This window comes from Telopea speciosissima, chromosome 5 (genome assembly GCF_018873765.1).
Source record: "Telopea speciosissima isolate NSW1024214 ecotype Mountain lineage chromosome 5, Tspe_v1, whole genome shotgun sequence".
Classification (NCBI taxonomy): domain Eukaryota; kingdom Viridiplantae; phylum Streptophyta; class Magnoliopsida; order Proteales; family Proteaceae; genus Telopea; species Telopea speciosissima.
Window position 1 is genome coordinate 52,173,130 of NC_057920.1, and position 23,051 is coordinate 52,196,180.

Below are 23,051 nucleotides of genomic sequence, written 5' to 3' on the forward strand. Positions count from 1 at the left end.
TACTGAAAAATGGTTTAATTCCAGAACCTTAAGAAACAGGAACTGATAACTGAGGTGGACCTCGAGCTCCATGTGTAATCAGGAACAAAGATCAGACCTAAATCAAAGGACTGACAACGGAAACTACACTGGAAATCAGCAGCATCGAAAGGAAACCAATGGATTAATGGCAAACAATCTTATGATTCAATAGGTAGAACTAGTGATAGAACACCACAGTGAGGCTGAGAGTAGATAACTGTCCAACAACAGTTGAAGAAGGAAGGAGAAAAGAAAGATATGTTCAGGCTTCTCACCCATACTGTGGAGCACGGAATCTCACCAAACTCCAGTCCTGGAATCCCATCAGGACAACTAGTCAACTACTGCTTGCCGTAGTAGGTTCTAAGCTGCATCTCACAGGCTATGGTTGCACAAGGCTAGGTAATTGCTCAAAATCGTGGGGGTGAAGTCTACCCCATTTTCTTATTTATAACTTAAGGAAATAACGTAAAGAGAACCTCCCATGCATGGAGGAGTTTCTTACAACTCAAGCAAGTCTTTAAAATAGAAACTAAAATACTCTAGATTTTACAACTAGAAACTACTAGAGAAATAGTAACTAAAAGGGAGACTGGAATTAATGACACCTGTCAGGCCTTCTAGAAACACTAAAAATAAAAGAGTACAACTGGAAATAGGCCCCCATGAATAGACTAATAAACCTGGACCAACAACTGAACCATTGGTTCAGTTTAAGACCAAAACTGCTCCAAAAGGTGCTGAACGGATGGGACTTCAGATCTGGTTCTTGGACTGAGTTTTCCATTTCGCATATACTGATATACTTTTGTTTGAACCTTGAATCTGCATCAGCAGGAGATCTTTATTGTTGGGAAAATCTTGTTGTAACAAAGGTTGATGACTAAAAGGTCCTAAAGTTACTTTTTTGCCCTTTTAGTATAACACACCTTTTTTTTTCTCCAATGAGGGTAAATCCTGTCATTTTACATGCCTACTCAAAAAATGTGCAGCTTTTAATAATTACATTGTCACTTTCAAATTCTTTTGAAAACCCTTTTTTACCCTACATTAAATAATTTGTGAAATAAGGTTAAGGGGCAATCAAAAGAATGTTTCAACCTCTCACTTCACCATTTTGGTGACAACAAGATGCACCCTTTATTCTTTCAATTTGATTAGCATAAACAATTAGTCAGCAGTCCGAAGAATGATTGTCATTAAGGCAATGCATACTGTTTTGTTTCTAAACCTAACACAAGTCTTATGACATATCTGTGTAGTCATGGAAGAACAATTTCTAGCTAATTCGTTTAGAACATGATCCCTATCTTTGGTATTCTATGATTTGGTCTTTGGGTGCTGCTGCTACATTTGCTGTTTGTAATTTTGCTAGATCCTGATTTTATTGTTGCAAGATCCTGTGTAAAAGGTGCAACTGTTGGGGCAAGATTTATCAAAATCTTGTGAGAACTGTAGTAATTCTTCTTGTGTCTCGTGCTTGTTATTAAATGCAGTCTTGAACTTCTATGATTGTCCATGACTCCATGGTGTTTTACTGTACCCTTCCTTCAGATGGCTTCTTAGGCTGCTCTTTTACTGGTGACAGGATGATGAGACTGCATTATTAGAGCAGGCTCTTGCAATGTCCATGGATGATCCTAGGTCTGGTCACCCTGCAGATGCAGATATGTCCGAGGCAACTGCAGAGGATCAAGATTTGGCTTTTGGTGGGTTCACATATTCTGTTGAGCATTTTCAATTCATCACAAATTTCAGGATAGTAATTTCTGCTGAAGGGTTTCATTTTATCATGATTGGGGATCTAGGCCATTATTTGCTGTATGTTTGGCCCTGTTGCGTTTTTCTTAATTTTATTAGCCGAAGTGAGATAAAAGTAAAAAGTAGTAAGCCAGTGTAGTGATATAACCACTTAAAAACACAAAGCTCTCTGAAATACACTCTGCATCTAAATTGAACTCACACCCACACCATAATGGAATGTCATCCATGAAACAGTTTTGGTTGAACAACTCCCTGCGTACTTACTTTCTGCTCTTACATGTGCTTCTGTTCTTCTATGTGGTTACAGTCTCTCTCTCTCTCTCTCGCCCCTTGTTAATCATAGTAACATCCATCATTTAATGTTGTCAACTATGACTAAATGATGCAAATCCTAATTTTGTCTAAAACAATTGAGACAGTTATATCTTGTGTCCCAAAACATGAAAAAAAATGAGACAGCAGCAGTTGTCCAGCAGTATTACTTGCCTTGTGTGGGGTTGCTTTTTTAGAAGATCTTTTTTTTTTGGTGAATAAAAAATGTAGTACTAAAGCCCGAGAGGGGCAGGGGAAAAGAGGGGGGGAGGGAGAATATACAGAGGAGGGGGGGGGGGGGAGTGGGGTCGTAAAATAGTAACGTTTAATCCCCAGGTGATAACAATATGCCTATTCCTTTTTAGAAAATCTTGTGGGCCCATCAAGTGGAGAAACATTCTATCCTAATGCTGCCATAGTTTAGTTTCTATTTTCAGTTTTAGAAAGTATATTTTATTTCATTGCAATAGAATCTTAGGTAGCTTCTAATTTTGGCTGTTACCTTCCCCCCTTCCCACTCCCGAATAATATATTAAAAAAAAAGGTAGCTTCTAATTTCAGTTGTTACTATTTTTGTTTTCTTTTCTAAGATAAAAGTTTTTATTTTGATGTATGGCGGCTAGATTTTATAGGAAGTTTCTATTTTGGTTGTAAGCTACTTGGTAGCAAACAATTTCTATTTTGTAATCCATATTTCTATTATAAATAAAGGGAAAAGGGTAACCTAGCCCAACAATTTGAGTTTAGAAAAACAGAGAGAGCTGTGAGATGTAGTAACGGTGAGAGGCTGTGGGTTGGAGACCCAAGGGAGAGAGTAAGATGCTCAATCCTATTTATCCATCTATATCTTCTATTTTTTTTTTCCAACCACTTTCGTGACTGAGATCTGCTGCAATCCAGAACCATTTGAGGGTGTAATTTTGACCGAATGGTGAGAAGGTGCTGCTGAATTGCTGCTTCGATCACTGATTTAATTTCCTGCACAACTGTACTTTGATCCTACTGTAAGGTTGGTTCTCAGTTGAACTGACTCCTACATTACCTTTTCCAGCTGTCATTATGTCCCAGTCCCATAAAGATTCTATTAGGAACCCTGTTATATGCCTTAATTGGGAAACTTAGTTTGAATTGAAATTATTTTATTATCTTTTCTGATAAGTCGGAATTTTATTGATCTGGGTGAGAAAAACTGCTGGAATGATGGATGATCAGAAAATACAATTCTGAGGGTAGTGTCATAAGAACTGTTATTAGAAGTTTCTAAAATCGCTGAGGATAGACGATAACAAGTCGTAGCTTTATGATGTAGGAAAGCCTATCTAGGTTTGAATTTTAAGGAATAGGCCTTGGGAAAAGGTTTAGGGCATAGAGATCAAACTCTAGTCTGTCAAGGCATAAAAAGTGTGGCTCGGTTATGCATATAGAAGTTCAAACCCATGACTAAACATATTTTCTGCAAGAGTTAAAACAAGAGGAACCATCTATGACCAAACTACTAGATTGCTAAATCATAAAATGCCAAACTCAACCTGCCCAGGTAAGCCTTGTCCTTTTCTGAAGTAAATGTGTTTACTACAACCCTGTTTCCATTGTTTGAAATTTCAACCTAAATGTGCCAAAGTTTTCATTTTTGCAGGGCTCAAAATGAGAACTATGGTGCAACTAAACTAAATACAATATTTTGGGAAAGCTGACCAAAATGAAGTGTGCAATTTTGAAATATCACTGAAGTGATATAATCATGGATGTAAAATACCACTTTTCAATGCATTTTGACTCATTTTGTCGAGAGTGTCGAAACCTGCTGACTTGCTGAGAAGCCTCGATCTCTCTCTCTCTCTCAAAGAAATCTGGTAGAAATATGTCTCTCACCTCATTCTAATTTCCTAAACCATCATGACTCTCACTCTCTCTTAAAGAAATCTGGTAGAAATATGTCTCACCTCATTCTAATCTCCTAGACCATCAGAAGAGCGGTTGAATGTAATTTGGGGAGGTTTGGGTTTGTTTTTCTTTTTTTGTTTCTGTTTTTGTCATGTGAAGTCTGTAAGAGCTAATTCTATAATGGATAATTCACCATTTTCTTTCACAATCTGTGTGATTTCAACAACAATGCATAAACATGATAATCACATGTATTGCACAGGAAATTGGAGTTTTTGCATGTATTTGGAATCTTGAAAGAGTGGATATTTAGGGAGAAACTCCCATAAGTAAGCTGAGGACCTTGTTGGTTGCGCTCATATGATTATAATTTTTTTTTTCGGGGGGGCAGGGGGAATAGATCTCATATAGTTAAATTGTTAACAGCATTAAGATGATTTAAATGTTGATTTCAGTCACTTGGATCTTTATGTGAAATTATTTATTTGTTATTTTTTGTTGAATTTAGTAATTATTTATTAATATTATGGTAAACACTAAACAATCAATACAAAAATTATTTGCTAAAACTGATCAGCAATAGAACCTAAAATAGGCGATTACGTTGTAATCGTCTATCTTGGCCTCTTGGGTTCTAACTTCTAAATAGATACTTCCCTTGTATTTTTGTAGAACAGCTTATATTGGTAAAAACAGTGAAAACATACATGATAGACTCTACTTAGTTTTGAAACCATAAAGCCACATCATTCCTAGATGTGTATTTATACTTAAATAAGCATTCTCTGAAGTTGTAATGCAAAATTTGATAATTACACTCTTATCAATGCCTTTTACCACATTCGGATCCAATTCTGTACATTTTATTGAAATATTACTTTTGGGTGCAAAAGTGAATCACCTTCTTGAATTTTTGAACCTTTCCTGTTTGTCATTCAAGCCTATTTGAAGTCATATTTGTTTTAGCCCGCTGCCTCTTAATGCTAGAAGGTATGGCTATGAGCTTTTATGATTATGGTTTTGCACTAAGCACCAACCCCTACTTCTACCTTGGCTTGTTACCAGCAGAAGGACAGTGGTGGAATTCCCTTAAAAAGACCTAACAAAGGCATGGGTTTGGCAAGATACTTTTGTGGACACCAAAACTAAAACTGACTTAACAGGAAGTGTCCAATCTATTTAACCTAATATTTTCATGCAGGAAATATCTACTAATTGACATTCCTAAAAATTTCAGTCACTCACTTCTAAGTCAATTCTAGGCCTTACAGATCAAATAAAACTGATAAAATAAAGAACTAATGATTTTAATTAACTCAAAAACAGAACACAAAATTCCCATTTGGGAGTCAGTTGGGACTTATGTAGATCACAGACAATCTGTTTGTGATTGTGATGATGCTTGAATCACGTTGACCGGTTGGTATCAATACCAGCTTGCACAGTTGAATGCTAAGCAATAAGCATTGTTGGTCCTACGTGACCTGACTTATTTATTATAGATCCTTTGTTTGTTGATCCCTTACCCTTTTTCTGCTGTATGAAGCCCTTCAAATGTCTGTGCAAGATAATGTGAATGATTCAGCAACTCAGACAGAGATGACCAAGGCGTTGGGCGACCAGTCTTTTGTGTCATCTATACTTGCTTCGGTAACTATATATACACATCACTCATAATTAACATCTCCAAAACTGATCAGTATTAGCTTAGCTGCTCATTTTATGGTGCATTTTTTTTTCTTCTCAATCCCAGCTTCCAGGAGTTGATCCAAATGACCCATCCGTGAAAGATTTGCTCGCATCACTGCAGGGCCAGTCTGAGGTGAGTTCTTTGACCTCAGCAATAGGTTAATCGAATAATGTTGGTTACACATTATTCATTTATTTGGGAACTTGCTCATGTGATCTTTGATTTGGATCGTTTTATCTTGTTTTTTTTTTTAAAATTAAATAGCTGTTTGTGATGCTGGTATCTATGAGTATTTGTTTTCTATAAACAGTCACCCATGGTTGAGAATAATTTATGCTTGTAGTTATTATGCTTTTAAATATTGAATTGAAGCTTCTCTACACCCTGGATTTTGGTTTGTTCCAGACATCCAGTTGAGCTTTTCATCTTTTAATTACTATGTCATTATCTGAGATAGTCCTGAGATTGATTACATGATGTGAAGTGGGAAAAGTAGACGGGCTAAGTATGCTCATTGAAGAAGAGGGGGGAGGGCGAAAAATTAAGGAGGTGAGGACAACCCATGGAGTTGGGTTTGGAGGGGGATTTGGAAGATCTTGCAGAAATTTAGAAGGGGTTTATTATTGGGTGGGGGATGGAGGATGGGGAAAGGCTGATTCTGGATTAATCACTGGTGCTGGAGGGGCCTTTGACGGAGTTGCTTCTGGAGCTCTATGTTATTGCATGGAAGGGGCCTTTGACGGAGTTGCTTCTGGAGCTCTATGTTATTGCATGGAATTAGGCATGCATGGGTAGAAGAGTAGTATATGAAATGGGTGGAAGGCCAAAGAGTTTGGTCTCCCAATTTTAGGAGGAATCTCAATGATTGGAGGTGGAGAGAGTGATGGATCTTCTGAGGGTATTAGAGAGTGGCAATCTGATGGAGAGAGAGGATGTTAGGATTTGGAGGAGGGGAGAGGGAGAAATGGGCAGTTTTTAGTAACATCCTTTTTCAGGATGCTGCATCAAAGGAAGTCCATTGCTCTATAAGCTGGTGTGGAATCCTTGGTTGCCAACCAGGATTTGTTTCTTAATCCAAGGTACTAAAACTCGGAACTCGGTGCCAACTCGACCCTTGGAAAAACCGAGTCGAGTCGAGATCTTGCTGAGTTGGTGCATTTTTTTTTTCTACTCGAAGCCTCAATGGTGGGTTTTAGGCGTAGTTTGGGTCTGAAACTTGGTATTCGACCTATTTTAGGCCATTTAAACACAATGACATTATCAGATTTTGCAAAAACAAAATCCAAATATGAGTTTCAGTTCGGACCATAGGTTGGTAGGCGACGACGTACTAAAATACCGTACTCTACACCTAATTTAGTAATAGAAAGCAATCAAAACATTCAATTAATGTAAAACAACGTAAATAAGAATTAAAATGTTAAAGTGTACAATACATCAATCTATAAACAAATGTTGCATAAAATGTGATATGTTAATGTATTCAGTCCCAAGATTGCTTAAAATTCCATAAATCTTAAACTTTTAAGTTTTGTTTTGAAAGCTTTCCAACAAGTCCAAGATTTCTTAAATCTGATTTATATTGAAGAAGTTATGTACCGGTCAAACTTAATTTAGTGTGAGCGAATGCTGTCAAAATCACTCTGAATGAAAATATTTTTTTGGACATCAAAACAAATGAATATTTTTTTAACAGGAATAAAATTAGAGCTGAATGCTTGAATGGTCTAAGGTAGACCCCAAGCCATATATTTATAATAAGGAATGAAAATTACATGGACAGAATTGTCCCTATCATAGAAGACATGGCTGTACATGAAATAAAACAGTAAAAAGTTCAGAATACCCCCCACGGTATTCTGGACCATACAATCCAACACTCCCCCTCAAGTTGGAGCATATATGTCGTGCATGCCCAACTTGACTAAGATAGGAAGAAACACTTTGCCACTTAGCCCCTTGGTGAACACATCGGCTAACTGATCAGCAGACTTCACAAAGGGAACGTAGATGAGTCTGGCTTCGAGCTTCTCCTTGATGAAATGTTGGTCAACCTCAACATGCTTAGTACATTCATGCTGGACAGGGTTATGAACAATGCTAATGGCTGCTTTATGCCTTTATTATCATAATAAAGCATCATGGGAAGATGGACAACAACACCAATATCTTGCAACAATCCTCTAAGCCACAAAAGTTCACGGATTCCTTGTGCCATTGCAAGAAACTCTACTTCAGCACTGGACCTTGCCACAACATTCTGCTTCTTGCTATGCCTCATGACAAGGTTTCCACCCATAAAGGAACGATAACTAGAAATTGATTTTCTGTCAGTAGAGCCAGCCCAATCGGCCTCAGTATAAGCTTCAACCTTCAGATGACCATTGGGAGAGAGAAGGATTCCTTTTCCTAGAGCAGACTTCAAATATCGCCAAATACGAAGGACTGCCTCCATGTGAGAGGAATAAGGATCATGCATAAACTGGCTCATCAAACTTACAGCAATGGCTATGTCAGGTCGTGTGTGAGAGAGAGATTAGTTTGCCCACTAATCGCTGATAACGGTTTTTGTCAACAGGTTCACCCTCTTCTCTTTGAGTCTTGTAGAAGCTTCCATAGGAGTATCTGAAGGATGACAACCTAACAACCCAGTCTCAGACAACAGATCTAGGATATATTTTCTTTGAGAAAGAAAGATGCCCTTTGAAGATCGAGCAACTTCTATCCCTAGAAAATATTTTAGAGTCCTCAGATCCCTTACTTCAAACTCACGGCCAAGGAAGTGCTTCAATTTCTTGATAGCATCACCATCATTACCAGTGACCATAATATCATCTACATAGACTATGAGAATAGTTACTTTGTCACCAACTTGTCTGATGAACAAAGTTTGATCAGCATTGCTTTGCTTATATCCTGCTGAAATCATAGCCTTGTGAAACCTGCCAAACCAGGCTCTAGGTGACTACTTCAAACCATAAAGAGCATGCTTCAATTTACAGACCTTGCCCCTGGTCCTGTCATCAGAGAAGCCTGGGGGAACATCCATATATACCTCTTCCTCAAGCTCCCCATGGAGGAAGGCATTCTTTACATCCAACTGCTGAAGATCCCACCCAAGATTTGCAACACAAGACAATAATACCCTTACAGTGTTGAGTTTCACCACTGGTGCGAAGGTCCCTGATAGTCAACTCCATAAGTTTGAGTAAACCCATTTGCAACCAGTCGTGCCTTATAACGATCCGCTGACCTTCTGTTTGACCATAAAGACCCATTTACATCCAACTGGTTTTTTCCCTGGAGGAAGAGCCACAAGATCCCACGTATTATTTTTGTGTAGTTTTTTAGTGTTTTTTCTAGTCTTTTTACTTTTTTTTATTAAAAAAAAATAATAAAAAAAGGGGAGACTTCTAAATTGATTTAGGTGGCTAAAGTGTGGACCCGTGACTCAACCAACCGACTTGTTAGAATACTACCTCCACCTCCACCACCTTTGACCTTGGTTAACCAACCTTAGCCTAGGACTCTTAAGGATGGGTTCTACCCTACCAGGCCTGCACAGCCTTCCTGCATCAGTCTACCAGTTGCTACAGCTTCATTAGTATGTCGCCCCATTTCCATGGGATGGCTAATGAAGATGCCTATCTCTTCCTTGGGGAAATAGGGGAGGTTTGTGTTCTGATTAAAGCCAAAATTTGTCTGATGATGCAGTTAGACTTCGGTTCATAACCTTTGCTCTGAAAGTCCATGCCAAGAAGTGGCTTTATGGATTGCCGACTAATTCCATTACTACATGGGATCAGTTTACAACTCTTCTTGAGAAAGTTTTTCCCTCTTCACAAAACCAATAAACTCAAGAGTGACATTCTTCAATTTAGGTAGAAACCACATAAGTCTTTCTCTAGATTCATGGAAAGGTTCAAGGATCTCCTGTTAGAATGCCCTCACCATGGTATTGACTTGTGGCAAATTTGCCAAATCATTTATGTGGGCTTGGACATTTTTGACCAACTTGGCTGATAAGACTAGGGAATGGGTGTCCACCCAAGAGGCTGAAAGGACCACTAAGGGTTACCTTGTACCAGCCAATGAAGCCAAATTAGATAGCCTCATCAAAAGGTTGGAATCCATAGTTCCTAAGGAGGCTGTCTCAGTTAACCAAGTCAACCATGTCTCCATGTGTAGTTGGTGCCATACACCTAGTCATCTTATAGCGGAATGCCCCTACACCTTTGCGGGTAATTCCAACACTGTAAATGTAAGTGTTCTTTACCAGAATAATCCATATAGCAACACTTACAATCCAGGATGGAGAAATCACCCTAATTTCTCCTGGAATCAAGGGAACCAAGCTCTCTTTGCACCTTATCAGCATCCCCCTGGGTTTATCAATACAGGAGAGGCAGCAAGAATAAGTGAGCTGGGGAAAAACATGACCCTTCTCATGACAAGCCATAATACTATGGAGAAGCAACTCACCCAGCTTATAACAATCTTGAATGAGAGGGAAAGAGGGAAATTGCCTAGCCAACCTAAGCCGAATCCTAGACATTAGGCTTTGATTCAGTAAGAACCCAAGCTCCTCAGCTTAATGTTGTAAAAGGTCAACATCTAGGGCCCTCCAGCCAGATTAATGCAGTATATGCTTTACGGAGTGGCCGTGAGTATCAACAGGTTAGTACCCTTCAGTCTTTACCATCTGAAATTCCTGTTGACTCTCCCCCTACTGGTGAGGCCGTTGTAGTGCCCTTCTGTTCCAGGTTCGTCTGATGAACCTGAAGAAATTCAAGATGATTTGGTTGAGGAAACCAAAGATGATTCTTTTGAGAAAGTGAAAGGGACCACCCCGGTAAGAGTATATTCCACCCGCCCCATTCCCAAATAGGTTGATTAGCAAGAAATCTCCTTCTGTGGAGAAAATACTTGATGTTTTTAAACATGTTCAGGTGAACATCCCTTTGTTGGATGCTATAGCCCAGGTGCCCACTTATGCAAAAGTCCTCATAGACCTATGTACCCAGAAGCGGACCACCAATGTGCCTAAAAAGGCATTCTTGGCTGCTCACATTAGTTCTCTCATCGCACAGCCAGTGGTAGCCAAGCATAAGAACCCAGGGAGCCCCATTATATCTTGCACTATAGGCAACACTACTATTGATCATGCCTTATTGGACCTTGGTGCAAGTGTGAACTTACTGCCTTTTGATGTCTACCAACAATTGGGATTGGAGAGTTGAAACCCACTAGAATCACCCTTCAGCTTGCGGATAGATCGGTCAAAACTCCTAAGGGGATGGTTGAGGATGTCCTACTTAAGGTTGGGGAATTTGTATTCCTTGTGGATTTCATTGTCCTAGATACCCAACTTGTTGCAAACTTCAAGGACCAAATCCCTAGCATCTTGGGTAGACCATTCCTTGCTACCAGTAATGCTTTAATCAATTGTAGGAATGGTCTCATGAAATTGTCTTTTGGCAACACATCTGTGGACTTTAATGTGTTTAGGTTGGGCAAGCAGCCTGATGTAAATGAGGAGGTGCATATGCTTCAGGGATTCCCCGATGATGTTGAGACTTTCTTTGAGATAGATTTTGATTTGGGATTTCAGAAGTGTATGGAGGGGTTGGAAGGTGTTGATGATACCGTCTTTTTTTAGGTCTGGAGCATCTAACCTCCAGTGGAGCCCCTTGGACCCTTATCCACCTACATTCCTAAACCATCCATTATTGAGCCTCCCACATTAGAGTTGAAAGCATTGCCCTCCAACCTAAAGTATGCCTTCCTGGGACAAGATCAAACTCTTCCTGTCATTATTGCTTCTGATCTGACCTCTAGTCAAGAAGAAGAGTTAATCAAGCTTCTAAAAGAACATAAGTAAGCCATAGGTTGGTCCAGGTCAGACATCAAAGGTATTAGCTCCTCCATTGTTCAGCATCATATCCATCTGATGGAGAGTTTCAATCCTTCTAGGGAACCCCAAAGGAGGGCTAATCATGTGATGAAAGAGGCAATTAAGAAGGAGAGCCTAAAGTGTTTGGATCATGGCATAATTTATCCCATATCTGATAGTCAATGGGTGAGTCCTGTGTAGATTGTGCTTAAGAAAGGAGTCGTCACAGTAGTTGAAAATGCAACTAAAGAACTGATTCCAACCTGTATCCAAACGGGATGGAGAGTTTGCATTGACTATAGGAAGCTGAATGCGGCAACATGGAAGTACAACTTTCCCTTTCCTTTCATTTCACTGACCAGATGTTAGAGAGATTAGCTGGCCATGAATATTATTGTTTTCTTGATGTATATGTTGGCTATAATCAAATCCCTATTGCTCTAGAGGACCAACATAAAACCACATTTACATACCCTTATGAAACTTTTGCTTACAGGCGTATGCCTTTTGGGCTTTGCAACGCCCCTGCTACAATCCAAAGGTGCATGATGAGTATCTTTTCTGATATGGTAGAGCACTTCCTAGAGGTGTTTATGGATGATTTTTCTATTCACGGCTCTACTTTTTCTAATTGCATGCACCATTTTTCCTTAGTCCTTAAGAGATGTATAGAAAAGAACTTGGTCTTGAACTGGGAGAAGTGCCACTTCTAGTGAAGCAAGGCATAGTTCTTGGTCACATTGTTTCTAAAGATGGGATTAAGGTTGATAAATCTAAGGTGGACCTTATTGTTAATCTACCACCACCCAAGATGGTGAATGATATTAGATCTTTTCTGGGTCATGCTGGCTTCTATAGAAGATTCATCAAGGACTTTAGCCAGATAGCTAGACCTCTAACTACCTTGTTGGCAAAGGATCGCATCTTTGATTTCTCCCCTGAGTGTCATAAGAGCTTTGAGAAATTAAAAAGAGAGTTGACCTCAGACCCATTATTCAAGCTCCGACATGGATAGTGCCATTTGAGCTTATGTGTGACGCCTCTGATTTTGCTATAGGGGCTGTCCTGAGGCAGAGAATCAATAAATTGCCCCATGTCATTTATTATTCAAGTAGGACTCTAGATGATGCACAACTTAATTATACCACTACTGAAAAAGAATTTCTAGCTGTTGTATTTGCATTAGAGAAGTTTCGGCCCTACTTGATAGGCTCACATGTGATTGTGTACATTGACCATGCAGCTATCAAATATCTTGTGCAGAAGAAAGATGCCAAGGCTCGCCTCATTAAGTGGGTTCTCTTGTTGCAAGAATTTGATCTAGAAATTAGGGATAAGAAAGGTAGTGAAAATTTGGTTGCAGACCATCTATCCTGGCTGCCCAATTTCTTGATTGATTATTCTCTAGTCAACGAGAACTTTCCTGATGAGTATCTGATGGTAGTGTCTAGTGAATCTTGGTTCGCTGACATTGTTAATTATCTGGTTACGGGTGTGACACCTGCACATTGGTCCACCCAAGAAAAGAATCGTTTCTTTTTTCAAGTTAAATATTTCTTCTGGGACGATCCTTATCTTTTTAAGACCTGTTCGGTTCAAGGCATCTGGAGGTGTGTTCTTGATCATGAGCACTACTCTATCTTATCTTTTTGCCATGATCAAGCTTGTGGAGGCCATTTTGGGCCCAATAAGAGAGCGGCCAAGGTTCTACAGTGCGGATTCTATTGGCCTAGTCTTTTAAAGGACGCCTTTAATTATTATAAGGCGTGTTCTTCATGCCAATCCTTAGGGCGTCTCTCCAGGAGAAATATGACGCCCCTCAATCCAATTCTGGTGGTTGAGGTGTTTAATGTATGGGGTATAGATTTCATGGGGCCTTTCCCTAATTCTTTTGGTAACCTGTACATTTTACTTGCTGTGAACTGTGTCCAAGTGGACTGAAACAATTGCTTGCAGGACCAATGACCACAAGATGGTTATTAAATTCCTAAAGGAGAACATTTTCTCCCGTTTTGGTACTCCCCGCGTTATCATTAGTGATCGGGGCATGCATTTTTGCAACCGTCCCTTTGAGGCCCTAATGAGAAAATATGGTGTCATCCACAAGTTTGCCACGCCCTACCATCCTCAGACTAGTGGCCAGGTTGAGGTTTCAAATTGGCAAATAAAGCAAATCCTTGAGAAAACCATCAACCCGAACCGCAATGATTGGTCTAATCGTTTGGTAGATGCCTTGTGGGCCCATAAGACCGACCTTGGTCAATCTCCGTACCGTCTGGTGTATGGAAAGGCGTGTCACTTACCTGTTGAGCTAGAGCACAAAGCCTTTTGAGCCATTAAAAAGCTTGACTTTGATCTGCCTATTGTGGGTGCCCATAGGAAACTCCAACTATCTGAGTTGGAAGAGCTGAGAAATGATGCATATGAGAATGCCCGGATTTATAAGGCGAAAACCAAGGCCTTCCACGACAAGCACATTTTGAGGTAGGTCAAAAAGTGGTGTTGTACAACTCTCTTTTGCATATCTTTCCAGGTAAGTTACGCTCTAGATGGGGTGGCCCTTATATTGTCAAGACTGTTTTTCCTCATGGGGCTGTTGACGTTGCCAATCCAAGTACAGACGCTACTTTTAAAGTGAATGGCCAACGTTTGAAACCATACATTGAGATGCCCGTTTCAATTGTGGAAGAGGTCATGGATCTCCATGAGCCTCTTTACCTTGATGATTGATCTCCTAGTATGTCTGCCCTCTCTTGTCCTTATTCTTTATTTTCTGCATGCATTGCGGACACTGCATGATTTAAGTGTGGGGAGGCGGGGGGGGGGGTGTGAACTTATTTGGTGAATTTTGATTGTGGTGGTAGTATTGTGCATACATTTCTTTGATTGCGAAGCGAGTGAAAGAGGGAATTAGGTGCCCTAGCATGCGAAACAATAAAAAAAATCCCTTTTCAAGGACGGTAATTAGTACGTATCCGGTGATGGGGACTGAGTTAGAAAATATGAGCACCACTTCATTTGATGGCTAGATTCCTCAGTGTTTTATGGACCCTTTGATCTTTTGGCTAGTAGCTGAGACCAATTTGTGGTAAGGCATGAAAGTGAAAGAAAAAAAAAAAAAAAAAAAAAAAAAAAGAAAAAGAAGAAAAGGAAAGGAAAAAAAAAAAGCAAAGTGGAATTCCTTGAAACTAGATAGGGCACTGGTGCCTCAGGAAGCGGGGTGACTTGTTCGAAATTCCTTGGAAGGAAACTTCTAAAAAAACTCTAGCATCAATGTCTCAATGTCTTTATAGATATATGCAAAAAGCGAAGCTACCAAGTACTTGGGTGTCTGGTGTATGCTCTACCATGTCATTCAGGGAACAGTAGTGGAGTAGAAATAGAGTTCACTATTTGAAGAGGAAGAAAAGCTATTGCCTTAAATGCCTGAAAGGAAAAATATGGTAAAAAAATGCTTAAAGCCTGAGTCTTTGGTTCCATCGATGCTATGAGTAGTTTACCTGAAGGTGAGTAGTGTTCAGAAAATATGAGGAGGTCCCTTAATCTTGATACATGCTTGTTGCTTGAATTGATGTGGGGTAATAAAATTCAAGTGTGGGGGAATCTTTGGCTCCTTGATCTTTAGTTGAGCATTTTTAGATATTGTGTGCACTATCCTACTTATGCATATTAGAATTTGCAACATTTCTTGGACTTATTGAATTTTGGGTGTACATTTATTGCAACCACTCACGAGACAAAACTCGTCCACTAGGGGTAACCTAGGGGTTTAAAGGCTTGTTGCACGTGCTAAGCACGTGCAACCGTGATTCCTACGAAAGTGAGTGAGGATATTTGCATTTTAGGATAGTTTTGTTTTTGTTTTGTTTTGTTTACTGAGACAAACAAAGTTCAAGTGTGGGGGAATCTAATGAACATATTTATGTGTGAAATCTTAGGGCATAGAGCATGCATTCTACCACATTGAACAGAGTTACTCTGGTACTTTTCTGTATTTTTCAGGTTTTAGGTCATTTTATGCTATTTTCGGCTATTGGGAGCTATATCTCCTAATCTACACGTAAAGTCACCATATTTTTTTCCATGGCTGTAAAGAGGACTGAGTTTTGAGTAAGATGGACGTGATGCATTAAAAGTACACAGTCGTTTATCCCATGCAGGCAATTATTCTTTTTGGCCAGGAAAGAATAATGGGCTAGAAATGAGCTGGAATGCAAGCCCAAGCCAGTCTGCATTTTTCCAAGGGTATTTTTGGCATCAAAGAAGGTGATTTTGATCAAGGGTCGAGATTTCATCAAGCACAAGACCCCTTCTGCGTTTTTTATTTGCTTGAAGAGCGAGAATGGCTGCCAACTACACATGGGCCCCACCTTCCACGATTTCAAGGAGAAGTGTTGATTGTCTTCCCTATTTTATCAAGATTCCTCTATCACATGGGCAATTAAGAAGCATGAAGCACAAGATGGAGTTTCCTATTTTCTCTCAAGCACCACCTCATTCTCTCTCTCTCTCTCCACCGAATTTTCAAGGGCATTATGGGAATTTAGCTAGTGATGGATATTTTGTGGGAAATATTCTCTAGTCCTTGGAAAGTTGAAAAGTCAAAGATTGAGGGAGCCTTGTTCACATTACTTGGTGAAGACACCTGCAAGAAAAAGGAAACACGAGTCAAATTGGAAAGATTACAATTGAGAAAATAGAAGGTGTATTGAACTAGGATTTGTATATTTTTTACTTTCTATTTTCTGTTTTTTCTTGGGATTCAAGCTTTGATGTAAAAAGGAAGAAATAAAAAAATCTTAGATTGAGTGAGCAACACCAACGATTTTTGGAGGGACCCACTCAAAAATGTGGAGGCTATCCTCTCCTCCCCTCTCTTCCTTCTCCTTTCCCTATAAATACATAGGGGGTTTGGGCGGTAAAAAAAGGTGTTAATTGCTATTGAGAATTTTAGTCGTCTTCTTATTTTTGGCTTCTAGTTTTCTAGCTTTGCTTTGCTGAATTTTTTTTCAATGGTTGTAATTCCTTTTTATGCAAGTTTAATTCAAGGATTGTTTTTCAATTGTGGTTGTAATTTCTTCAATCTTTAGTTTCTAGTTTTTGTTTCAAGCCTTCTAGTTCTAGGTTTCTAATTCTTGTGAGGAGTTAGAGATTCGGAAGAGGAAGGCATGCAAGTTAATTCAAGCAAAGTAGGCTTCATCAACAACATTCATCCAATGCTCATTCAACACATTCAATTGCATGTTTGGTAGAAGGGGGTATCGATCCTAATTTTTTTCTCTTTTATTTTTATTCTTTGTATTTCTTCCATTCTCATTCTTATTCCTCTCTATTTCTTCCATTCTGTTGGGATTTTATATTTTTGTCTACTCTCATCCTCATGTCTTATGTTAGATTCCTATTTTGATAAATTTTATTTTATTTTTCAGATTTGGTAGATGCGAATTCAATTTGGTAGAGGAAGCCTTATCAAGTTCAGTCCGGTTCAAGCAACATTCGGGTTTATTTCGTTGCTCTTGGATTTATCTTCTTTGTGTGGATGTGGTAATTTTAATCCGTCAATCTCGTAATCCGCATTAGTTTTTGATAGTTAGATGATGAATGGTTAGGCCGTTGGAATTGTTAGATGCATGTGTTAGGATCGTTAATTAGTTTAATCATCCTAATTTGGTTCACTTTCGTTTTACTTTAAATGAGTGAGATAGAGTGGCTTATCTCCTTGTGTTCAACCCGTAGCTACGATTGACCCGTATGCTTGCGGTATTATTTCTTGACAAAAAAAATTTTGGAAACAAAAGACAGTTGGTGCATCTGCCCCTCAAAGATTTAAACAATGATTCCAAAGCTGTAAGGTTGCCATATAGGTTGACAGTAAGGGAATAGTCCTCACTAGCTACTTACGTGCGACTCCAAGTGGATTCTGATGTAGAGTAGAGGACTACTATACATTTTTGTTTCCAAACAAAAGCACTCACGATGTTGCTTTCCTATTATCAAAGTTGGTCACCTCAAAAAATAGGTCACATGTCGATCCAAACCCACCCAAACGAATCAAGAGGTAACGTCATAGGTGATGAAATCCCATAAGGTACACCAAGATTGGTTGGGTTTGGGCATATGAAAAATTTTTGATTAGGTGCACATTCTTTAAAACAGCAGAGAAACAAGATGAGGTTTTCTTTTTATTTATTTATTTTTAAAGGAAAAAGAAAATAAAACACTTTGATTTACTTAAAAAATAAGAAAAACAAAGTGGACAATTATCTCCCCGGCAACGGCGCCAAAAACTTGTTTGTCAAGAAATAATACCGCAAGCGTACGGGTCAATCGTAGCTACGGGTCGAACACAAGGAGATAAGTCACTCTATCTTACTCATTTAAAGTAAAGTGAAAGTGAAAGTGATCCAAATTAAGATGATTAAACTAATTAACGGTCCTAACACATGCATCTAACGATTCCAACGGCCTAACCATTCATCATTTAATCTATCAAAAACTAACGCGGATTACGAGATTGACGGATTAAAATTACTACATCCACACAAAGAACATAAATCCAAGAGCAAAGAAATAAAACCCGAAAGTTGCTTGAACCGGACTGAACTTGATAAGGCTTCCTCTACCAAATTGAATTCGCATCTACCAAATTTGAAAAATAAAATAAAAATTATCAAAATAAGAATCTAACATAAGACATGAGGATGAGAGTAGACAAAAAATAGAATCCCAACAGAATGGAAGAAATAGAGAGGAATAAGAATGAGAATGAAATAGAGAATGGAAGAAAATAAAAATAAAAGAAAGAAAAAAATTAGGATCGATACTCCCTTCTACTAAACATGCAATTGAATGTGTTGAATGAGCATTGGATGAATGTTGTTGATGAAGCCTACTTTGCTTGAATTAACTTGCATGCCTTCCTCTTCCGAATCTCTAACTCCTCTCACAAGAATTAGAAATCTAAAATTAGAAGGCTTGGAACAAAAACTAGAAACTAAAGATTGAAGAAATTACAATCACAATTGAAGAACAATCCTTGAATTAAACTTGCATAAAAAGGAATTACAACCATTGAAATAAAATTCAGCAAAGTAAAGCTAGAAAACTAGAAGCCAAAAATAAGAAGACGACTAAAATTCTCAATAGCAATTAACACCTTTTTTTACAACCCAAACCCCCTATGTATTTATAGGGAAAGGAGAAGGAAGAGGGGAGGAGAGGATAACCTCCACGTTTTTGAGTGGGCCCCTCCAATAATCGTTGGAGGTGTTGCTCACTCAATCTAAGATTTTTTTTTTCTCTTCTTCCCTTTTACATCAAAGCTTGAATCCCAAGAAAAAACAGAAAATAGAAAGTAAAAAATATACAAATCCTAGTTCAATACACCTATTTTCTAAATTGAAAGCTTTCCAATGCGACTCTTGTGTTTCCTTTTTCTTGCAGGTGTCTTCTAAGTAATGTGAATAAGGCTCCCTCAATCTTTGACTTTTCAACTTTCCAAGGATGAGAGAATATTTCCCACAAAATATCCATCACTAGTTAAATTCCCATAATGCCCTTGAAAATTCGGTGGAGGGAGAGAGTGAGGTGGTGCTTGAAAGAAAATAGGAAACTCCATCTTGTGCTTCATGCTTCTTAATTGCCCATGTGATGGAGGAATCTTGATAAAATAGGGAAGACAATCAACACTTCTCCTTGAAATCGTGGAAGGTGGGGCCTATGAGTAGTTAGCAGCCATTCTCTCTCTTCAAGCAATAGAAAACGCAGAAGGGGTCTTGTGCTTGATGAAATATCGACCCTTGATCAAAATTACCTTCTTTGATGCCAAAGATACCCTTGGAAAAATGCAGACTGGCTTGGGCTTGCATTCTAGCTCATTTCTGGCCCATTATTTTTTCTTGCCCCAAAAAGAATAATCGCCTACATGGTGGCTTAAATGAATGTGTACTTTTAATGCATCACGTCCATCTTGCTTAAAATTCAGTCCTCTTTACAGCCATGGAAAGAAATATGGTGACTTTACGTGTAGATTAGGAGATACAACTCCCAATAGCCCAGATTAGCATAAAATGACTTAAAACCTGAAAAATATAGAAAAGTACTCGAGTAACTCTGTTCAATGTGGTAGAATGCATGTTCTATGCCCTAAGATTTCACACATAAATGTGTTCATCAGTAGTGCTCATTTCTTCCAACATTGTTGTCTTCCACTTTCCATCTGTAGATGCTTCCTGCCAATTTTTAGGAATGGAAACAGAAGAAAGAGAATATATAAATGCACGAAAAATGGGAAAGAGAACTATAAGAAACAAAACAAGATATAGGACGCAGAGTGCAAGTCCTAGTACCTTTGCGATGAGCAATAGGTAGGTCGGAAGAAGAGGGCTTATTAGGAGGGGAAGGATTTGGATCTTGAGTCGGCAACTGGATGGGTATCGGTGCTACAGTGGATTGAAGCTGCCCCCTTTTGGTGCTTCTCTTTTTATAGGTGATCATATTGGAGTTATCAATCTTCTTCTGAAACTCGCCAATAGTTCTCTGGACAAGAGTCAGCTCCCCCTGAATAGGAACATCAACAACACTCTTTTCCATGGTCTCCCCTGTAAAGGACTCCCTTGGGATGAGGGGGGAATAGCCAGAGGGGGCTGGGCAGCAGCCATGGGGGCTGGACAGCAGCCGTAGGGGTTAAAAAAGGAGGAACCTTAAGAGGAGGAACCTAAAAGGACAACACATTTTCATTAGAACTCTCCCCCTGAAGAGGTGGTGAAGAATAATAGAAAAGGGTCTCATGAAAAATAATATCCATACTGACCAAAGTGTGGTGGGAAGGGGGGGGTGGTTGCACTTGTAACTCTTCTGGGTTGGAGAATAACCCAAGAAAATACAATGTAACCCCCTAGGTTCAAGTTTGTCTGGAGATTTTGTATCGCTAGCATAACACACACAACCAAACACCTTGGGAGTAACAACAAAGGAGGAATTCCCCAGTAAAACTTCAGCTGAACTACGGGAGTCAAGAACCCGAGAAGGTAGCCTATTGATGAGATAGGCAGCAGTGAGGACAACATTTCCCCAATATTGAGATGGAATGTGTCTAGCAAACATCAAAGCCCTGGCCACCTCTAACAAGTGGCGGTTTTTCCTTTCTGGCACACCATTCTGGGCAGGGGTATCAAAACAACTGGTCTGGTGAACAATATTATGGTCAGCTAGATAGTTTTGAAATTAAGATTCTTTATACTCGGTTCCATTATCACTTCTCAATATTTTGAGAGTAGCCTGGAACTGAGTTTGGATCATTTTATGAAAATGTCAAAAACACTCAAATATTTGTTTTTTTGTGTGTAAAAGATATACCCATGTGTGCCTACAGTGATAGTCAATAGAAGAAACAAACCATCGGTGACTAGAAAGAGATGTTTTACGACTAGGACCCCAAACATTAGAATACACCAATTGAAAACAAGAAGAACTCCTTTTATTTAGTAAAGAATAAGTTGATCGTGTCTGTTTGGCCAGAACACAAGCCTCACAAAAAAAGTCATCCTTGGTATATGGGGTGACCAACCTAGGAAATAAATGTGCTAAAATTCCTAATGGAGGGTGACCTAATCTAGAGTACCATTGGTAAAGTTCAGAAGAGACCAAGGAGTTCTGAGGTAACGGAGAAGGTAATGGTGGTGGAGAAGGATGACCATCCTCAAGCAGGTACAATCCATCATGTACTTCACCCAATTCAATCGTCTTCCTAAAGTCCAGATCCTGAAAAACACAATGGGAAGGAAAAAAGTTACGTTGCAATTAAGATCACGAGTAATACTACTAATAGAAAGAAGGTTAGTAGTAAAATTAGGAATATGTAAAACAGAGGACAAAGGAAGAGAAGAAATACAGTTGATGATTCCTTTTTCAGATATGGAAGAAAGGGAACCATTAACTACTTTGACCTTGTTTTTCCCAGAAGTGGGAGAATGAAGATGGAATAGGCTAGAGGAACAGGTCATGTGATCTGTAGCTCCAGAATCTATGTTCCAAGGATGGGAAGCTACAGAAGCACAGTAACCACCAAATGGAATACCCGACCGGGCAAAGTGTGAACCTGAAGGAGCAGCAGAGTTGGCAGTATCAGCAGATGTAGTAGAGGCAGCAGCAGCGGAAGTCCTTAGAACACGTAGGAATGCCTGTAGATCATCCTAGGATAGACCAATGTCAGTAGTAGGGGCTGTAGTAACAGTTTCAGTGTGATGAGCCTTGTTCTTTGGCTTTGTCTTTGTCTTGGCAGCCCTTTTAGCTGCAAAGTCAGCTGGTTTCCTATGAATTTTCCAGCACTTCTCTTTGGTGTGGTAGGGTTTGTGACAGTGCTCACAAACAACAGTCCCTATAGTAGAATCACCAAGAGAAACAGTGCCAACAGGTGCAAGAGTAGCCGAGGCAGCAGCCTTGAGGGTTGATTTGTCAGTAATAGGTGGGTGCAGCATGGCAGTCCTACGGTTTTCCTCAGAGGAGACCAAAGCATAGGACTGTTTGAGGATGGGAAAATGTTTATGGCTCAATACCTGAACCCGAATTTGGTCATACTCCACATTCAAACCAGCTAGAAAGTCATACACTCTGATCTTGTCCACATGCTTCTTGTAGGAAGTAATGTCAGCAGCTGTAGTAGGGTGATAATCAGAGAAGTGGTCCAATTGCTGCCAAATGCTGCGCAAAGTAGAATAGTATTTGGAGACTGACAACTCTCCCCGAGTAGTGTGAAGTACCTCCTGCCTGAGTTCATACACCTGGGCATCATTGCTAAGCTGCCCATATTTGAGAGGTTATATCAAGGAGAAGAAATTCATGCGCAAGATCTGAGGTCGTCGAACCAATGAGGTATGACATGAGCACCCCATTATTGGCAAGCCATCTATCTTGAGCATGACCAGTCTCAGTTGGCATAACAGTGGTGCCATTAATGTGACCAGTAAGGCCACGGCTAGCAATGGCAAAGGAAGCAGACCGAGACCAAAGCAATTAATTGGAACCATCCAATTTGATTGGATTAGGACGAAAGGTATGAAATTCTGATTTGCCTTGGTCATCACCAACAGAAGTTGCAATCGAATTAACTGAGTCACTCATGATCACAGAGAAGTTGGTGGGATGAGAAATCCAAGAATCCCTTCAAGGTAAGGGCTGAAATTTGGTGGAGAATCCTCTTTCAATGGGAGAATGTATGTCTCCAAAAATCAGCAGCAGCAGACAAGGGAATCCCCTAGATCGACATTGTCAGGGTTTTGAAAAAACCCCTGTTTTGGCTGAAATCGTTGGAGGGGAGAATCCTTCCAAAAAAACACTGATTAGGTCTGAAACTTTGGTCGAGTGGAGTTCCAAAGGGGCTTGATCAGTCCTTCAAATATCAGCACCAACAGAAACCTATAACTCCAAGATCGATATATGTCAGGGTTTTTCTTGATTTTGGGAGTAATCAATCCAAGGAGTTTTTCA

The 23,051-nt window shown here is 39.4% G+C and overlaps 1 protein-coding gene and 1 non-coding gene across 3 annotated transcripts in view; one reads left to right on the forward strand and one right to left on the reverse strand.

Annotated features, from left to right (window-relative positions):
* LOC122661928 (26S proteasome non-ATPase regulatory subunit 4 homolog) overlaps positions 1–23,051 on the forward strand; it is a 51,794-nt gene that overhangs the window by 25,533 nt on the left and 3,210 nt on the right. For both annotated transcript variants that reach the window (XM_043857446.1, XM_043857445.1), the window contains exons 8-10: positions 1,610–1,730; positions 5,528–5,631; positions 5,735–5,803. In XM_043857446.1, the coding sequence (XP_043713381.1) occupies positions 1,610–1,730; positions 5,528–5,631; positions 5,735–5,803 (294 nt within the window). The remainder of the gene's footprint in view (positions 1–1,609; positions 1,731–5,527; positions 5,632–5,734; positions 5,804–23,051) is intronic.
* On the reverse strand, positions 9,524–9,630 carry LOC122663523. The gene has a single exon (XR_006333187.1). It is a non-coding gene; the product is annotated as a small nucleolar RNA R71 (small nucleolar RNA).